General features: G+C 40.1%; 1 protein-coding gene across 2 annotated transcripts in view; it reads right to left on the reverse strand.

The window, feature by feature from the left end:
• Scfd2 (sec1 family domain containing 2) overlaps positions 1-18,446 on the reverse strand; it is a 327,459-nt gene that overhangs the window by 270,160 nt on the left and 38,853 nt on the right. For both annotated transcript variants that reach the window (XM_076546449.1, XM_006979706.4), the window contains exon 4: positions 8,105-8,280. In XM_076546449.1, coding sequence (XP_076402564.1) covers positions 8,105-8,280 — 176 coding nt within the window. The remainder of the gene's footprint in view (positions 1-8,104; positions 8,281-18,446) is intronic.

The following is an 18,446-nucleotide window of genomic DNA, read 5'->3' on the forward strand; positions in this document are numbered from 1 at the left end:
ATCTGAGGATCCCATATTTTAAGCTACCTAGACCTCCTTAATTCCTAATACTATTCATCAGGACTCTGAAAACATCTTAAACACCATCAGTCTGGATAAGTAAATTTTATGTAGCATGAAGACACATGTATACACTGTATGAACACAGTTCAGTTAAGGACCAGTCGTCAAAGCTGGAAGCCTAGTGCACTTGGTACTACGGTACTAGAATTCAGGCAGCCTTCTGTTCCTGGTCACAGGCAAGCCTTGACCAGGGCGGGCCACTGATGAAGGCACAGGGCAAGGCAGCAGCTGGACACAGACAGCTGGCTCCAAAGAAGAGAGGAGAAGGGAGCAGCGGCAGGCAGCCGTCCGTGAGAGCAGATCCTGATCTTGGAGAGGAGCACAAAGCTCTGCTGTACCCTAGGGGCAGGGCCTTTGCAAGAGGAAAACAGGCCCGGCTAAACCGAGTGGGTCACCCACATTTACCAATGAGGTGGAACACCAGTGTTACTAGGAGACCACGTGGATGATGAGAGAGGCCAAGAGTGTGCGAAGGAAACCCCGTGGGGATGGAGGATGGGGGTGACATCTTTGCTGCTTATCTCTGGGACTATTTTCTTTCTTTTTAAAAAACATTTTATTTATGTACTACTTTTATGTATATGGGTGTTCTGCCTGCATGTATGTCTGCACACCACATGCATGCAATGCCTGTAGGGGCCAGAAGAGATCATCAGATCCCCTGGGACTGGAGATACAGACATATGGGCACTGGGATTCAAACTTGGGTTCCCTGGAAGAGCAGTCAGACACTCTTCCTGCTGAGTCATCTCTCCAGCCCTGGGATTAGATTTCAGTGTATTTTTGTGAAGAGTACACTTGACAGCTGTCCTGAGAAACAATCCTATTGGAATCCCTACCTCTCTGAAACAGCACCCAGGCCTGAGTTAAAGGACTATTGTTTTCTGCTTTGCTCAGTCTTTGTTCAAATGTTATCTTCGTGGATGTAAAATGGCAACAGGGCTGTGGGACATAACGACTCCGCTATCATGGCCTCAGGCCAAAGAAAAGCAGACAGGTCTGACCATCTTCCCAGAAAAACTCAATCATAATTATTATAAATGGCTGAAAACAAGGCATAATAAAACAGGACCTCCCAAGGCGATGGCCAATCAGGAATAGTGCGATAATGACCATTATATTTCCGAGCCAAGACTTGTGGTTTGAAAGCTAATACAAGCATCAGGGAATTCAGAAAGTAAAGCCACCAATGTTACAGGACTAGCAGACATACTACTATTTATCTTATTAAATGTAGTTTGTTTTGGAAAAGGGTAATCTAAAATTTAATAGATAAAAAAAATAAATCTTACCCTTAAAAAACTGCTTTAGCAACTTTAAAAATCATATGCTTATTTTTCATTGATTGAAAAGACAGATTAAAATTTAAACTACAGCAATATTATACCTATATAGACCTGAATTGATTTATAACTCATTTAGTTTTTCATTTAAAACCTATTTTCCACACTGGATGGCTTTACATAAAGCAACAGCCAAAAAAGGATAGTACATATATATATTTACAAAATGTGTGCCATAGGAAGCATAAACACAGCTGCTTCCTCATCCCCATAGCTTGCTAGCATTTTATAACCACCGTAAATTATATTACACCCAATAAAAGCTTTTTCCGGTGACAATCAGCATAAAAACATCAGCTATACACTGCAGATTTAAAGGAAAGTACTGCTGAGTATTATCAAATAGTAACTTTTAAAATACAACATTTTTCTAAGTGGCATTCATTTTTCTTCAATAAATTTTAATTTAGGAAAACAAAGTGCAGGAGAGAATATATTAAAAGCATAACTTGCAAAAAATAAATTGATAGTTCAAAAATATTGCTCATCTGAAAGAACAAACAATGATTCCTACTTGCTGAACACTTGGTATATCCCCAGCACTGAACTCAGTGTGTGCCAAGAATCTCATTTGGTCCTAAAACAACACAAAGAAGATACTGCATTTGTATTGCAGTTTTACTTTCTTATCTCAACGTTCTTGCTATACTATAAAAATGGGAAATTCCACATCCTCAGTGCTAAGCTGAGTAACTCTAGATTCTGATTTGAGAGACTAGCCCTGCAGTCCTAGCGTGCTGCTGCTGCTGCTGCTGCTGCACAGCTTGGCTGCTCCCAGTAACGGCAGCAGCAGAGGACCACACAGTTCAAAGGAACTTTCGAAGAACTTCAAAGGTTTTATCAAGTCAGACCTACATTTAATCTGTTGAACACTACAATGTACACATAAATCAAAACATCATGTTATTCTTCTATTCATAGGCACAATTTTTGTTTTCTTATACATCGGTTAAAACTCAACTTAACACATTAAAAAAAATCAGTGTGGGTGCTAGAGAGTGGCTGAGCACTTAAGAGCACAGGCTGCTTCTTCACATGACTGGAGTTTGATTCCCAGCACCAACAAACCACGTGTAACTTCGGCTCCAGGGAACCCAATACCCTCTTCTCAATTCCATGGGCACAAATATGTAGGCCAAAAACCCACACATAAAAAATAAAATAATAAAGTAATATTTAGGAAATCAGTGCCCCAGTTGTAAACTGGAAAAAAAATTAAAATAATACCATTTGTTAAGAAAAGGCAGTTGCTTTGTGATCACATCCATGATTAGCATCACAAGTCCCTGTGTGTCCGGGCTCAATATTCTATTTGTAAATAGAATTAATGGCAATTACTATACATATGATCAATATATAAAACACTGCTGTGGACCTCAGGGATAAGGAGAGAAAGAGTTATTAAGACCTTTTATCTCTGATTTTTTAAAATACAATTACTGCTGGTAAATATGAGATTTTTCCTACAGAGTGTTTGTTTTTAATACATTAATTGTCTTTTTTCTCTTCTCTTCTTCTTCTTTTTTTTTTTTTTTTTTTTTTTTGGTTTTTCGAGACAGGGTTTCTTTGTGTAGCTTTGCACCTTTCCTGGAACTCACTTGGTAGTCCAGGCTGGCCTTGAACTCACAGAGATCCATCTGGCTCTGCCTCCCGAGTGCTGGGATTAAAGGCGTGCGCCACCACCGCCCGGCATTAATTGTCTTTCTTAATTAAAAGCCTGAGTCCGTAGATTTGTATTTCAGAGCCTGAGTTGAAGTCTTCGCAGCAACTCTGAAAGAGTGAGTGCCATGTGCCACTTTTCCAAGATGGGAGTCTCTCTTCCCTAGGGCTGTCTATTCTGTGACTTAGGCCATAGGGTCAACGCTGAGGTTGCAGTGATGGAGGCCTGGTAGGCAGTGGTGGAAACGAGTCTCCAAAGTCAGCAACTCAGCTCTGTGAGAGTTCTCAAACCTTTGGGAAAAGCTAAATGTGGCCCTTGTGGCCCTTGTGCTCAAAATAAACTCAAATGCTCCACTTTCTAACCAAAGTCTGTAAAAGGACACTGAGCATATCTTACGACTTGTTACACTAATGGATAAGTGTATGCTATATCAAATAAGAATATTCATAAACAAAAAGCCATTACAATGGCTAGTTAATGGCTCTGCCTAGGCTAAAACCCTGAGCACATATTACCAGCCAGAGCGATATGCAACTAGAATCATAGTAGAGCTTTGATAAGTTCGATGTTTTATTCTCCTGTCTTTTTGTTCATTTTCCAATTGTTGAATGAGTACACTGATGCCCCCACCACATCTAACAGTCTAGCACTCAATGAAGAACTCAAATAGTTCATTACGAATGAGACAACACAGAACTGATATTTTCAGGTTTCCTCAGGAAACTGCAGTAAGTTGACAGATTATTACTATCTGAGAGAAAATCTCTATCGAATCTTGTTTTGAGATGCTTTGATTCATTTTGAAGCCTGAGGCTAGTTTTAGCAGACATGAGTGGTATGGAGGAGCAGAGTCTGCCCCAAGGTACATCAGGGAGCACAGAGAGGTTTCTCCAATGGCTTAGAGATAGTTATGAGGTCAGGAGAGGCGACACTAGCCCAGCGCAGGCTGTTAGAGCCACAGCACGTTAAGGAGGTCATGTGAGCACAGGGGTTAGGCCTAGCATGGGTTGGGGGATGCAGAGACTTCCATGTGGGGGACAGAAACAGGAGCATCCCAGTGCTGGCTATTGGACTCAGAGCAAGGTGAGGACAGTGTTGATGCGCATAAACATGGTGGTGAGGAGGACATCTTGGAGTAGAGAGAGGTTCTGAGGAAGAAAGGAAAGCAGCTGCAGCCATTCTGGGGTGACCAGGATCAAAGGGATCTGGCCAGAGGTTGGCAGTCACAACATCCATGAACAGAGTGTCAGAGCCTGAGTAGGTGAGGACAGCTCAACAGGGAAGTGGCAATGGCAGAGCCTGGCATGGAGTAGCAGAAGCTGCATCTTGGAACAGCAGTGGAGCTTGGGATGGGCACTAGTTGGAGGAGGAGGAGGGTACTATGGGCCACAACAGTGACGGATGTCTGTGTTCCAGCAAAGAAAGGCAAGCACTTAGTGAGAAGGTGTCAACAGTGGTTTCTAGACCAGAGTGATGGGGACATCTGGGTGGACTTGGTGACAGCCTTGACTAGGAAGGGAACTAGGTGGAGAGAGGGCACCCCTGGGGGCTGGCAGCATCACAGACAGAAGTGTGATTTATATACCTGTATATATGTGTATATGACCACATACACTAGGACAATAGAGGAATGGAGACAGAAGGCACAATCGTGGACAGAGAGTCCTGGGTTCCAAGTCAAAATATATAAAAGGTAACTGGTGAATACAGTCATGAGACATTTAAACACTTGTATCGGAAGATCAGTCAAATACAAAAGGGAGTAAAGAAATTATAGTTTTAAATCACCCAATAACTAGTGATTGTTCATACTATTGTTGTAAATATTAACACAATAAAGCAAGAAATCCAGATAATTCTCCAGACCTGTTTTACTTTCAAGCAACTAATAAATTCCTTTTTGTAAACCAAGTAATTCCACAGGAAAAACAAATCAAACTTACATTGATCTTACTAAATGACTAAAACCTCTTGCTAGAACCCTACAATGGCAGCACTATGAGCATACATGAAAACATCTAAGGAAAGTATTAAGCAAAACGGTGCACATGCATGCACGCTCACACACACACGGGGAGGGGCAGAAACAGAGACAGAGAGACCAAGTTGCCCAGGAATACAAGGATGACTATTTAACATTTGGAATACTATAATTCAATTCCTCACATTAACAGGCTAAAGGAAGAAAACAAACAGTTGTCTAAAAAGTTCCAAATCTTCATTAAGTCAAACTGAGTTAATAGGACAACATCGAAGGGCAGAACCGCGGCAGAGGTGTTCAGAGCTGGGGACGAGATAAAGAAGCCTGTCCTCCTTCCCTGACTGAGCAGTGGCCGCATCCTGTTCAACGCACCATCTAAGTGGACCAAGACCAGAAGAGAAAAGCAACTGTTCTATCCACACACATACATTGTTGCTTATACTTGGAAACCCGAGAGAATACTAAAGAAAAGCAAGACAAGGCAACTAAGTCACAGATACATGATCAGTATTTAAAAGCTGAACAATTCCAGTAAACAAAAACTGGAAAAATCATTTTCTTTTAAACTATCCATGAAAACATCTAAATATCTTTTAAGGAAAAGTCCAAGATGAATAAGAATTTCAACCATGTGAGAAAAAAATGTTTCCCCAACATAAGGGAGGAAAATGATGTTAAAGATATAATCTGTATTAGTAAAGTTAAACACACACATATATATGTGTGTGTATACATGTGTGTATGTATATATGATATATACATACACACATATATGTGTTATATGCTGTGGAATATTATTTTAACTAGACAAAAATGTGTTACATTTGTTTATATTGCCTATGTTTAACGATGTAAGGTGTGTGCCTAACTGTATAAAGATGTGTTGCATCTGTTTCTCCTTGCCTGCTTAAGGCACCTGAACCGTCAATAGCTGGGCAGAGAAAGGATAGGTGGGGCTGTCAGGCAGAGAGAATAAATAGGAGGAGAAATCTAGGCTTGATAGAGGAGAAGGAGAAGGAGGAGAAAAGAATGAGGGAGAAAGAAAGGGAGAAGCGCGGGCCAGCCAACCAGGCAGCAGACACAGAGCAGGACATACAGAAATAAAGGTAAAAAGCCTCAGGGCAAAAGGTCAATAAAGAGAAATAGGTTAATTTAAGTTAAAAGAGCTAGTCAGAAACGAGCCTAAGCAAGGCCAAGCATTTATAACTAATATTAAGTCTCTGTGTCATGATTTGGGAGCTGGTTGGTGGCATAAGATCCTCTCCAAATGAATGCCCTGGAGGAATTCTTCTCCAAGGGTTTCTGAAGACATGCTCCAGGATACTCAGCCACCTGCTTTGACACACACTCTTAAGTTAGAGCAGACCTACTGAACACCACTACGGTTACATATATCAAATGTTTACTCATGGTATGGTATAGGAAATTTAGAGGCAAAATCAATTGTTTAAGGATATTTATAATATAATGTAACTTATGCAAAAATTAAAGCCCATAGTAACTGTACTCTACTAGTGATATAGAAAAATAAATATTTAGAAAAAATAAAAAAAGCAAGAAACAGGGGTCTGGATAGATGGCTCAGTGGTTAAGAACACTGGCTATTCTTGACCCATGTTCAATGCCCAGCACACACATGGTAGCTTACAACTGTCTGTACCTCCTATTGCAGGGGATCTGACACCCTTATACAGACATACATGCAGGCAAAATACCAATGTACATAAAATAAACATAAAAAATTATTTTTTTAAAAAGTTAGAAACAGAGCTAGGACTACCTATAGAGGGAAAAAAAGAACCAGATTAGGGAAAAATCTATATCAAAGATGCTTTACTTATCTCTACTTTTATTTCTAAAGGGTTGAAGGGTAATTATGAAAAAAAATGGTAAATTATTATACCTGTAAGGAAGTTCATAGATGTTAGCTGTATTATGTAAGTTTATCTTTTGTAATATTATATTTTAAAAATACATATGTGTAAATTCTCTATAATTTATACCCTATAATATAAAATTGCACATTTTTAGACGTTTCCTATGAAGACAGTTCGTAAATTATGGAAAGTTCTTCCCCTACAAACAGATCTCTTACTAAAGACTATAAACAGGATTTCTCCCCTCCATCTGTTGACAAGCATTCTGTTAAAGCATGTGATCTACCTTGTTTAAAGACTACAGACTAGGTAGTGCCAAAAGAAATCTAAATATCTTTGCCCTGGAGGAGATGGAAATTGGGGGGGGGGGGGCTGGAGGGGAGGGAGGAAACAAGGGAATCCTTGCCTGATATGTAGAATTAAATTAAATTATAAAATAAAAAAGAATAAAAAGAAAAAAAAGAAATCTAAATAGCTAGATATTCTTACAGGAAAAGTAGCAAGAATTAAATAAAGCCTATCAAGATCTAGAAAGATCCAAAGGCTATAAAAGTGAAATGTGTCCAGAAGTTAGCAAAATGGTCAAAATTTTCCTTATAATCAAGAAGTCAAGGCAAAAATGTTAATTTTTATAATTATGTGGAGGTTTCTGGTTGAATGTTAACTGGATGGCATGTAGAGGATTGGGTGCAGGGCACACATATCAGTTATTTTCCTATTGCATGATAAAACTCCACGACCAAGGCAGCTCACAGAAGGTAGGCTTTATTTGGGCTTTCGGTTCCAGAGGGATAAGAGGCCATCACCACTGCAACGGGGCAAGTATGGCAGCAGGTGGCCTTGGTGGCTGAAGCAGCGAGGTGGAGGCTCACGTCTTAAACCACAAGCATGAAGCAAAGAAAGCAAACTGGGAATTGTGGGAGACCCTGAGTCCTCAAGGCCTGTCCACAGCGGTGCACTTCTTCTATCAAGGCCACATCTCTTAACCTATCCAAACAGCACCACCAACCAGAGACCAAGTAGTCCAACATCTGACCCTCTGTGGAACATTCTCATTCGAACCATAATTGCATATGTCAACAATATGATTTTACGCAGATAATAATAGATATCCAAGTGTTTTTCTGGAAGTCAAAACTTCAATCAGTAACATATTAATAAGTTCACAATAGCAACATACCTGTAGAAGGAGCCTTTCGAATGCCAGAAAGTTATCCCACTTGGCAGTCTGTGGGTGTTTCAGAGTTTGAACTGTGGCCATCCCAAGCTGTAGGAGCCCACAGTGATTTGTAAGAGCTTTGAGGTTGTTCTTGAAGAGTTGAATATAGGACATGAGCTGCCCTGGTGTGACTCTCCCTGGAGAAACATAAAAACGTATCAGTGCAATCTCTTCACTTGTACTAAATAATGACAAGGAAGCTGTGAACAAACCCTGTCTTAGATGTGCATAGAACTCCAGAGCTGATCAGTCTTCCCTAAACTATTATGATTCTTCCAATAACACAAGGACAACATCAAAGCTGATCATATTTGCTGCTTTTGCAAGAAAGAAAATAGAGATTAAGCCAACTGGCCAAAGCCATATTGCTAGTATGACTCATTTTATAATTTCCTAATATCCTAAAATGAGTTTTCAAATAAAGGCACACAAATATCTGTTGATCTCAACATAGAAATCTATGAATGACATATGGACACAAGAATCCAAGAGGTAAATGAAAAGCTTTTTAATTGTGTGCATGTAGAAAAAGCATGTTACAGTCATGACCAAAACCTTCACCACTGGTATCAGAGACTTCATAACTGCATTCATGAGGTCCAAGGCCATCTGCTACATGGCCCAAAAGTGTATGACAAACGAGGGTAAATTGCTAGTGAACGTACAAAGTGCATGTAATCATGTGCACACAGTGAACCAATACACTTCCTTCATTGTCCTGTGATGGACTCATCTCCCACTCTCCGATTTGTTACATTTCATAGCTGATAGTCATCAATGCTTTACACAAGGCTCCTTCCTATACACCAAATTCTCCCCACGAGACAAAAAGAAGGCAGTGAGGCAGACATAACTGTAAGTCAATAGACCATTCCTGTAGATTTCACCAATGCCATGTGTGGACTGTTTTCTGAAACTGAATTTCAACTCTTTATTGCTATGCTTACAGTTTTTTAAAATTGTTAATAAAACCACCTGCATTAACTCAGCACATGCATGCACTAAGAGAAACAAGCCCTCTTCTGATCCTCAGAGCAACTACACAAGGCAGCATCTATTAACCTCACCCAAGATGCTCAGAGCGGAGTGTCTGCCACAGTGTTAGCTGGCAGATGCCACCTAGTAAGTAGCTGTTGTTGAAGATTTGGATACACACAAAACAGACCTGGCCATGAGAAACTTAAAAGCCTGAGTTATATTTGCTCTTTAAATAAATGTTTTTGAAGAGATTAAAAAAATACTGAAGTTCGCCGGGCGGTGGTGGCGCACGCCTTTAATCCCAGCACTCGGGAGGCAGAGCCAGGCGGATCTCTGTGAGTTCGAGGCCAGCCTGGGCTACCAAGTGAGCTCCAGGAAAGGCGCAAAGCTACGCAGAGAAACCCTGTCTCGAAAAACCAAAAAAAAAAAAAAAAAAAAAAAAAAAAAAAAAAAAATACTGAAGTTCTTTCTTATCAATGTATCATGGCAAGCATCTAAGAAAAAGAACAGGAAATGCCTATTCCATCCATCCATCCATCCATCCATCCATCCATCCATCCATCCATCCTTCCATCCATCTCTGTGTATCTCTCTAGTTAGCATACAAAATAACAGGTTTCATTTAGGAAATCTTCATATCATATATCACTGAATTTTGCTTTCATTCTCCTCCTCAACTACCCTCTCCCATCCCTGGTTCTCAGTGCAACCTAACAATTTACTTGTTCACATACTAACAAAAAGAAAAAAGAAAAGAAAAACTTCATCATATACTTCTTCCCTTGCTCTTAGGTTTATTAAGGTATTGCTTAGACACAGTGAAAATCCATCCTTTTCTGGTGTGCAGTTCTGAGTTTTGACGCATACACACAGCATTTGTGGTGGGTAAGCCATTTAGATGCACACCATTTCTATCATTCTAACACTCTCGCTCTCTGTAGTCAACTCCATCTCCAACTCTACTCCTTGGTGAGCACTAAAACGCCTTTCTGGCTTCTATTTGTGAGTTTTTTCCTTTCTAGAGTGTCCTACTAATGGGACCACATAGATGTAACTATTTGAGTCTGGCTTTTTTCACATAGCATAGTGTATTTGAGATTCATCCATGTTCTTGAATTAAATAATAGCTTTCTCCTTTTACTTGCTGAATATTACTTCATTGTATTAGATTTACTAAAACTTAGGCACTTAGTTGTCTTTCCACAGCAAATGATCTCTGGGGTAATCTTCATTCTTAAAACTGTAAATAGTCCTTCACCAACATCTGAGTACATGTTTTCATGCATATACACGCACCTATGGTTTCATTTTTCTTTGGCAAATTTCCAGGAGTTGGGTCCTATGCTAAGTGCACACTTATTATAAGAAACTGGCAACCTAAGGCCAAATGGTGAGAGTTCTAGTCACCCCACAGCCTCACCAGCACTGGATAGTGTCAGTTCCATTTATTTTAGCTATTCTAACAAGTGTGTAGTAAAAGCTCCTTGTGGTTTGAACTTGCATTTTTCTAAGGACTACTAAAGTTGATCATCTTCTCAGGTGCCTATCTGACATCCAACACTTTTTCAAGTAAAGTGTCCATTCAAACTTTTCCTGTGCCTTAATTGTTTCCTTTTTTATTGGTTTGTACCACTAACTTTCAACTATCTATTAATTTGCTATATATTTCATGCCAGGCACAGAAATAAACACATTGCTGCTAGTTGTAAACTTATGGACAAATGCCTCCTTGATGCTCTCTTGATTAATTTGGGTTATCTCATGAATTACATGTAATGTTACATACTTTTTGTACACATGATTCTCATTTTTGTGCCACAAAATGCTGACACACACTTATTATATTAAATATGTGAAAAGAAACAATGGTCTAAAGTGTATAGACCCCAAGATTGGTATGAACTCTGAACTTAGCCCACTGCTTGCAAATGATATTGGATTACACCCTCAGCTCCTCAATGTATTTTTGGATGTGCAACATGCAGATGATGTCAGTGTGGCTCCTGGAAAGCACATTTCAGTGCACTGAAAGAGATAGCCATGCTTGCCTAGCATGTGCAAGGCTCTAGGTTCAATCCTTAGTGCTGGGGTGAGGGTGGAAGAAGCTAAGGATATAGCTCCATGGTAGAAGGCCTTCCTGGTATGCAGAAAACAGCGGGTTCATTCTTCAGCACGACAGGGGAGTGACGGGTGGGTGGGAGGAGGAGATCCATATAACAATCATACACATTTTATTCAACATGATGGTAACAACAAAGAAACATAAGTCTCCAGAGTGTGACAGGCTCCATGTGTGTCCTGTGATTCTGTTTTAGGGAGGCTACCAGAAATGAGAATCAGTAAAGAACTTGCCAGATGGTCTGCTTAGATTTTTATTGTAATAACTCTGTGTTCTAGTTTTGCCTCACCTGCTCTAGGCAAGTGATCTGCCACTGAGCCCTCCCCTAGCCTCAGCATATGCTCGTCTTGAAGATAAGGGTGTCTCCAATTAGAAGACAGAACTTTTACGGTTAGCACTGCTCAGACTGTACTTAGCCACCATACCTAGGTAATGCCTCCTTTCCACATAAGGCTTGTGATCTAAAGAGACAAACGATTTCTTAACAAGAAAGGCCAAGCAAACCCCACACCATGAGCTGGTGATCACTAAGCATCAGTGCTCTGATCCTCTTCTTCCATCCCCACGCCACCACCACATCATAGGCTATGCCATAACAGTGGGTCACTTCTCTAACTGGAATAACATACAAACTGGAGGGTGGCAAACGAGTATTTCACACAGATGCTTTAAAATAAACTTGTGACAGTTTCGGGAATTTAAGCACAACCTTATACAAAATAAAAAAAAAAAAAGAAAAAAGTAAACCAACCAATTAACTAACAAAAACTCTTCCATGATCATGCTTCGGTGATTCTGCATGATGAGTCCATCAGTGAGCTGTAATTTAGGTGAATTTCCCCACTTCTGCACCTTTTATTTGTAAACTGTTTTTACTAGGGTGCTCTATGTGTTTTAGAGCATTGCATTTACAAAATGAAAATGCTGTAAATATTGCATATTTCATGTGTTTGTAATAAAAGTTACAAGTAATTAGACAGAAGTGTTTTTGCACCAATGTTATTACGTCAAGTAAAGTCATCCAACCCCCCACCCATAAAATGCTATCATGGGAAATTAAATAAAGCTCCCCAGTTCCCTTCAACTAGACAGCAAGCAATAAGAACCAGGCATTGAAGAGGTAACAGAATCATTGGCCATCCTTCACTTTATGAAAGAGAAGGGGGACTTGTCAGGCAGATTTACATGGTGATTTCAAAATGTCAAGCCAGAGGCTTTGCAAGACAATTTTAAGGACCATAAAAAAGGTTACTTTATATCAAGACCACAATGATATACAGCAACTTTTTAACAAGTGACACTTTGACGCTGAACAAGTGACTTTTAAGTCTTTAAACTACTAATTCAGTACATTAAAGCAAACTTATTAAAATACAATTCTCTCGTGGGGAAAAACAAAGTAAATGGGCAGTGCTGAGCAGCACGAGCTACAGACAGAGCTGAGTGCTAATGAAGCGATGCCCATGCGCAGCTCTGCCTCTCGGCTCTGCTGGCCATGCTTGTCCTGGCCTGCATCCCCCCAGATGGCCACTGTCTTCAATGCGTTTCCCTTTGCCTCCAATGCTAAACAGCCGCCTCTTCTCTACCACTTCCCAAGGAGCTGCCTTCAACTCCTTATATCAAGTCCTATATTTGCTATAAGATTAATGTGTAGCAATTAAATGTATCCTTTTAACTGTACCAGTATTTATTAAGATTATTATTGTTTTGTTAATACTCTGATTACAAGGGTGTGTGTGTGTGTGTGTGTGTGTGTGTGTGTGTGTGTGTGTGTGTATGTGTGTGTGTGTAATGGGCTGTTTCTGAAGGTAAATTCTCCTTTCACAATGAGCCCTGATGCCTAATGTGAATTTTATAAAACACAAGTTTTTTGTATTTTTCAGGAATGCAGATAATAACATGTAGACCAGGGAGGCAGCTCTGCTAGACTTAACTATTCATGTCAGTCAGCACTACTGGAGCAAAGCGAACGCTGACTCAATGGCCACACGAAGAGCCCGATGCTGCATAATGACAAGAGCTAATGGAGAAAGGGGACTTATTGGAAGAGGGTTTCAACTGGGAGAGAAGAGAAGATATGGGGAAGATACAATCAGAGTACACTGTAAGACTGAAAGAATAAATACAATTTTTATGGCTGAGCAATCCTGTAAATTATGTACAAAAGGCCGAATGTCTACCCTGAATACGTGGGTTTCTCAGGGGAACCCCAGGAATTATGGGAAGCAACAAAAAGAGATCAGGATGTAATCTACAAACAGACAAAAGCATTCAATACCCCCACCTGTTGCTTATCTAACTTGCATTAATGCTTAAGCTGTTTTATCTGTTGTCATCTACAAAAGACATCACATTGTTCCAAGTCCTAAAAAGATATTAAGTCCTTCTTCGTTTTTTTCACTTCTCAGCTTCCTGCCTTTCAAATCATCTGTCCCTTCATTTGTGCCTGGTCGGAATTTATTGGTAAATACATTTCATTTCAGAAGCATAGTTTTAGTATTACATGCTTTTTCTATAGGCTACATCTAAATGTTCAAAAGCAGTCAACACTGTTTAAATCAATGTAAACTATATAACTGTTCATAGCAAAGCTCAATTACATGCCTGCAGTTATACTGCCTTATTCACAAGTTACTTTGAGAAGCAGATGGTGAGGGTAGGGGGATGGAGAATACTACACTAATGCTTTATTGTATGAATGTGATCATCTGAATTTCCCATAAGCTTGTACTACTATCTCTTCTTTAATACTCCCCTGATTCTGAAACAAAGTAATGTCTGTTTCATGTAGAACAGACAGATGTTTATTTTTCTCTGGGAAATTTGACTTTATTAGTACCACTGACTTGTACAATGGGTAAAGCTCTGTCTTTCAACAGCCACAGAAATTGAGGAATAATAATAACTGCCTGCTTCCCACCTCAACTGAGGTCGAAGGGTAAAGAAATATGGTTAAGGTGCAGATGGAGAGATTTAAGCCACACATGAGAAAAACATTTCCTGGTCATGATGACTATTAGACACAGAAACAAATTATTAAAAGGGAGGGACAGGGAGAGAGAAGAGCACATAAATCTTCCTCCACGGGGATGTGAAGGGCAGTATACACAGCCATCTGTACAGTGAAGCTTGGACAAAGTGCAGCTGTGAACTGATGTCCACTTTATAACCCCATAAATACTCAGGAAGATTTGGGGGTAGGCCTTGATAGTATGTGTTCTGGTTACACATGCTTTTTTTTTGCCCTGGGCACAGTATATATAGTCAGAGTAGAAGAAGAAACGAATGTGAAGATAGCATGTAGTTCTATGAAGCAAATCAATTCAATGGGTCCAAAGAAATCTGCCAGAGGATCTTTTCTGAGGCTGGTCTGGAATAAAGTACAACCATCCCAGGATCACAAGTCTCCGAGAGAAGATAAACAGTTCTCACTAAAGGCACACAAAACGGTGAAATATGAAACCCCCAGAAACAGTTATGGCTTGCCTTTCTATGAAGCCCTGCCTGCCCAGGACTACCACGGCCTCAGCAGTACAGACTCAGTAGACAGCAAGGACGAAACTCCTATGATCAAGGGACAAAATAGCAGGTGCCAGGGGAACCTTTCCTTGGTAAGTCCACTCTGATGCAAAGAACTCCTGCTCTTAAAAGAACCTCTGAGAAAGAAACTCCCACTCAGGAGCCAAAAGCCTTTTCGACATTTCATGCTCTTAGGTTGGTTTGTTTTTTAACTCTTGCCCCAAATTCTCTTGTTCAGAATCCCTTTGTATAAGCAAGATGGCTAACAACAGGAGCCTAACATTCATGCACCTCCCACCTCCAGACAAAGGAGCTCTCCAGTAAATAGACTACATTTAGAAGAGGGCAAGAGAAGGAGAGTTCTGAAGCATGTTACATCAAAAACTTAGGATGGCCACACAGACCAAAGGAAACTTCTTATCTTAGCTGTCCCTGTTCCTACTAAAAAAAAGAAAAACACAGGGCCAGGTGGTGGGGACGCACGCCTTTAATCTCAGCAATCAAGAGGCAAAGGCAGGAGGATCTCTGTGAGTTCGAGGCCAGCCTGTCTCCAAAGTGAGCTCTAGGACAGTCAAAGATACAAAGAGAGAGAGAAACCCTGTCTCCAAAAAGAAAGAAAAAGAGAGAAAGAAAGAAAGGAGGGAGGGAGGGAGGGAGGGAGGGAGGGAGGGAGGGAGGGAGGGAGGGAGGGAGGTCAGTAGAGGGCATCAGATCCCTGGGAACTGGAGGTACAAATGGTTGTGAGCCATGATGTGGGTGCTAGGAATGAAATAGGTCCCCTTTAAGAACAGCAGGTACTCTGACTGAAAAACATCTCTCCTGACCCTTCTCACTTTATTTTCAAACTTTCCCATGATTGGAATTTTGTTTTGATTTTTCTTCTCTTTTAATCTCTTGCTCATTTTTTTTCCTCCGTAATATTCCGTTATACTTCTCCTCTCCCTTTTCTTTTCATTTATATAACCTTGCTTCTCACGTGTTTTCCTTTTTCTATGCTGTGAAAAAACAGATCCAACTCTGTCAAGGCTTTAGAATACCTGATCTCAAACTACACTATAGAGCCATATTAACAGAAGCATCATGGTACTGGCACAAAGATGAGACATGTAGACCAATGGAATAGGACAGAAGACCCAAAAATTAACCTTAATCCACTTAATTTTCAACAAAGACATCAAAAGTATACATTAGAAAAAAGGCAGGTTTGCACTGGGGAAAACTGGAGATCAACAGCTATGATAGGAACATAGATCTCTACCTTACCATCCTGCACAAAGGGCAATTCAAAATGAATCACGGACATAGGAAGTGTAAGAAGAAAGCACAGGAAAACACTTCAAGACACAGGCAAGGGGGCTGGAGAGACGCCTCAGAAGTTAAGAGCACTGGGCAGCGATTCCAGAGGACCAAGGGTCAATTCCCAGCACCCACATGTGGCTCAAAATTGTCTGTAACTCCAGTTCCAGGTAATCTGGTGCCCTCTTCTGACCTCTGTAGGCACCAGACACACATGCGGTACATAGACTTACATACAGGCAAAACACCAATCTATATAAAATTAAAGTTAATTAATTATTTTTTTTTAAAAATGTAGACATAGGCAAAGACTTTCTGAACATGACTACAAAAGCACATAAAATAACCCCAAGAACTGAATAATGGGATGACAGGAAATTAAAAAGGGTTTTGACAGCAAAGGAAACAATCACATGAAAATGCCAAGAGGACTGAAAAAAATCTGCCAACTATGTATCAGACAGATGATTACTATCTAGAAAATATAAAAAGCTGTAAAAAAATAAATACCAAATAATTTCCAATCGACAAATGAGCTAATCAAAGAATTAAAAATGACAAAGAAAGATTTGAATTAGTGTTCACATTTTTGCCATCGAGAAATGCAAATTAACACTGCTTTGAGATCTGATCTCACCCAGGTCAGAATGGCTAGCAACATGAAAACAAATGCTGACAAGGTTTGGGGGGAGAGGGACCCTAATAAACTCTGCTAAGAATATAAACTGAAATAACCACTATGGAAGTCAATGTAGAAATTCCTCAAAAAGTGAGGGGGTACAAATGATAGATCAGTGGGTTAATAATGTGCTTCTTGCCTAATGACACTAATTTGATCACCAGAACCTATACAAAAGGCGAGATGCATTGACATTTGTGTGTGTGTGTGTGTGTGTGTGTGTGTGTGTGTGTGTGTGTGTGTGTGTATACAAATAAAATCATCTCAGCACTCTTACTGGGAGAAGGGAGGTGGAGACAGGGTAATTAGCATAATTCTCTGGTCAGATAGCCTGATGTACACTGTGCAGCATCAGAAACAAGAAAGACCCCTCTTCAATGAGGCAGAAGGCAAAAACTGACTCCCAAAAGTTGTCCTGTTAGGTGGGTGGTTAGAAGCGCACGCCTTTAATCCCACCCCTTGGGGGGTAGAGGCAGGAGGATCTCTGTGAGTTTGAGGACAGCCTGGTCTACAGAGTGAGTTCCAGAATAACCAGGGCTGCTCCACATAGAAACCCTGTCTCAGAAAAAAATAAAATAATTTTTAAAAGTTGTCCCTGACCTCCATACAAGCCCTCACTCATACACACACTCGTACATATACATGCACACACACAATAAATCAATAACATAATTTTTAAATTAAAATAGATCTGCCATATGATCTAGCTATTCCACTCCCAGATGTACATCCAAACAATGCTAAGTCACCATACCACAGAGATTCTAGCACATCCATGCTTATTGCTACAATATTTGCAATATCTAAGAAATGGAACTAAGCCTACCTATCTACCAATAGAAGATGGATATAGAAAATGTAAACACAATGGAGTCTTATTCAGCTGTAAAGTAAAGCCATGTTAGATAACTGAAAAACCATGGGCAGGGAAATGTATAGAACTAAAGGACATTATGTTAAGTGGGATAAGTGCTATAGCCCAGACTGGTTTGAAATGTATTATATAGGCCAGGTTAGCCTCAGAATCATGGCAATCCACTCTCCAAACTGACCTGTCTTATAAGAAAAAAAAAATGTTTGAGTCAGGGTCTCATATTGCCCAGGCTATGTGAACTTCTGATCCTCCTGCCTCTGCCCACTGAGGGCTGAGATTACAAGCATGTACCACCAGGCCAAATTTTATCCAGTGCTGAACTGAACCTAGGGTTTGGGGCTCACTAGGCAAGACTCTGCTACAACCCCAGCCCTCATTAGATTCCTCAAGGAAAGTCTCCATTTAGAAAGGAAATGATGGTAATTACTATCAGGAAAGTCTCCAAAACTATAAAACTCATTAGTAGAGATGAATACATAGTCTAATTCAGAATACTTCACTTCTGCAATGTCTTTTAAGTCTCTAGCATGAAAGCCAAAAGTTAAAGTTTTCAAAAACAACTGCAGCTATAGTAAGTTAAAAGAATATAAAAACAATACGTTGATTGTAAACACAAAAATATACATTTGGGGAATAGGGTTAAAAAAAAAAAGCCTCGGCATTTGTTTGTGATCAAAGTTGTTGTGAGCTTAAAATAGTCTATTACAACAACATGTCGTCTGCAAGCTCAGGGTGAGCACAGAACAGAACACTGCAGCAGACGCCCAAACAGGAAAAAGACAGGAATTAGAGCTTCACACTGCAGAACAAACACCACAGCCCAAAGGTAAACACAAGA

Source organism: Peromyscus maniculatus, chromosome 10, assembly GCF_049852395.1.
Source record: "Peromyscus maniculatus bairdii isolate BWxNUB_F1_BW_parent chromosome 10, HU_Pman_BW_mat_3.1, whole genome shotgun sequence".
Lineage (NCBI taxonomy): Eukaryota > Metazoa > Chordata > Mammalia > Rodentia > Cricetidae > Peromyscus > Peromyscus maniculatus.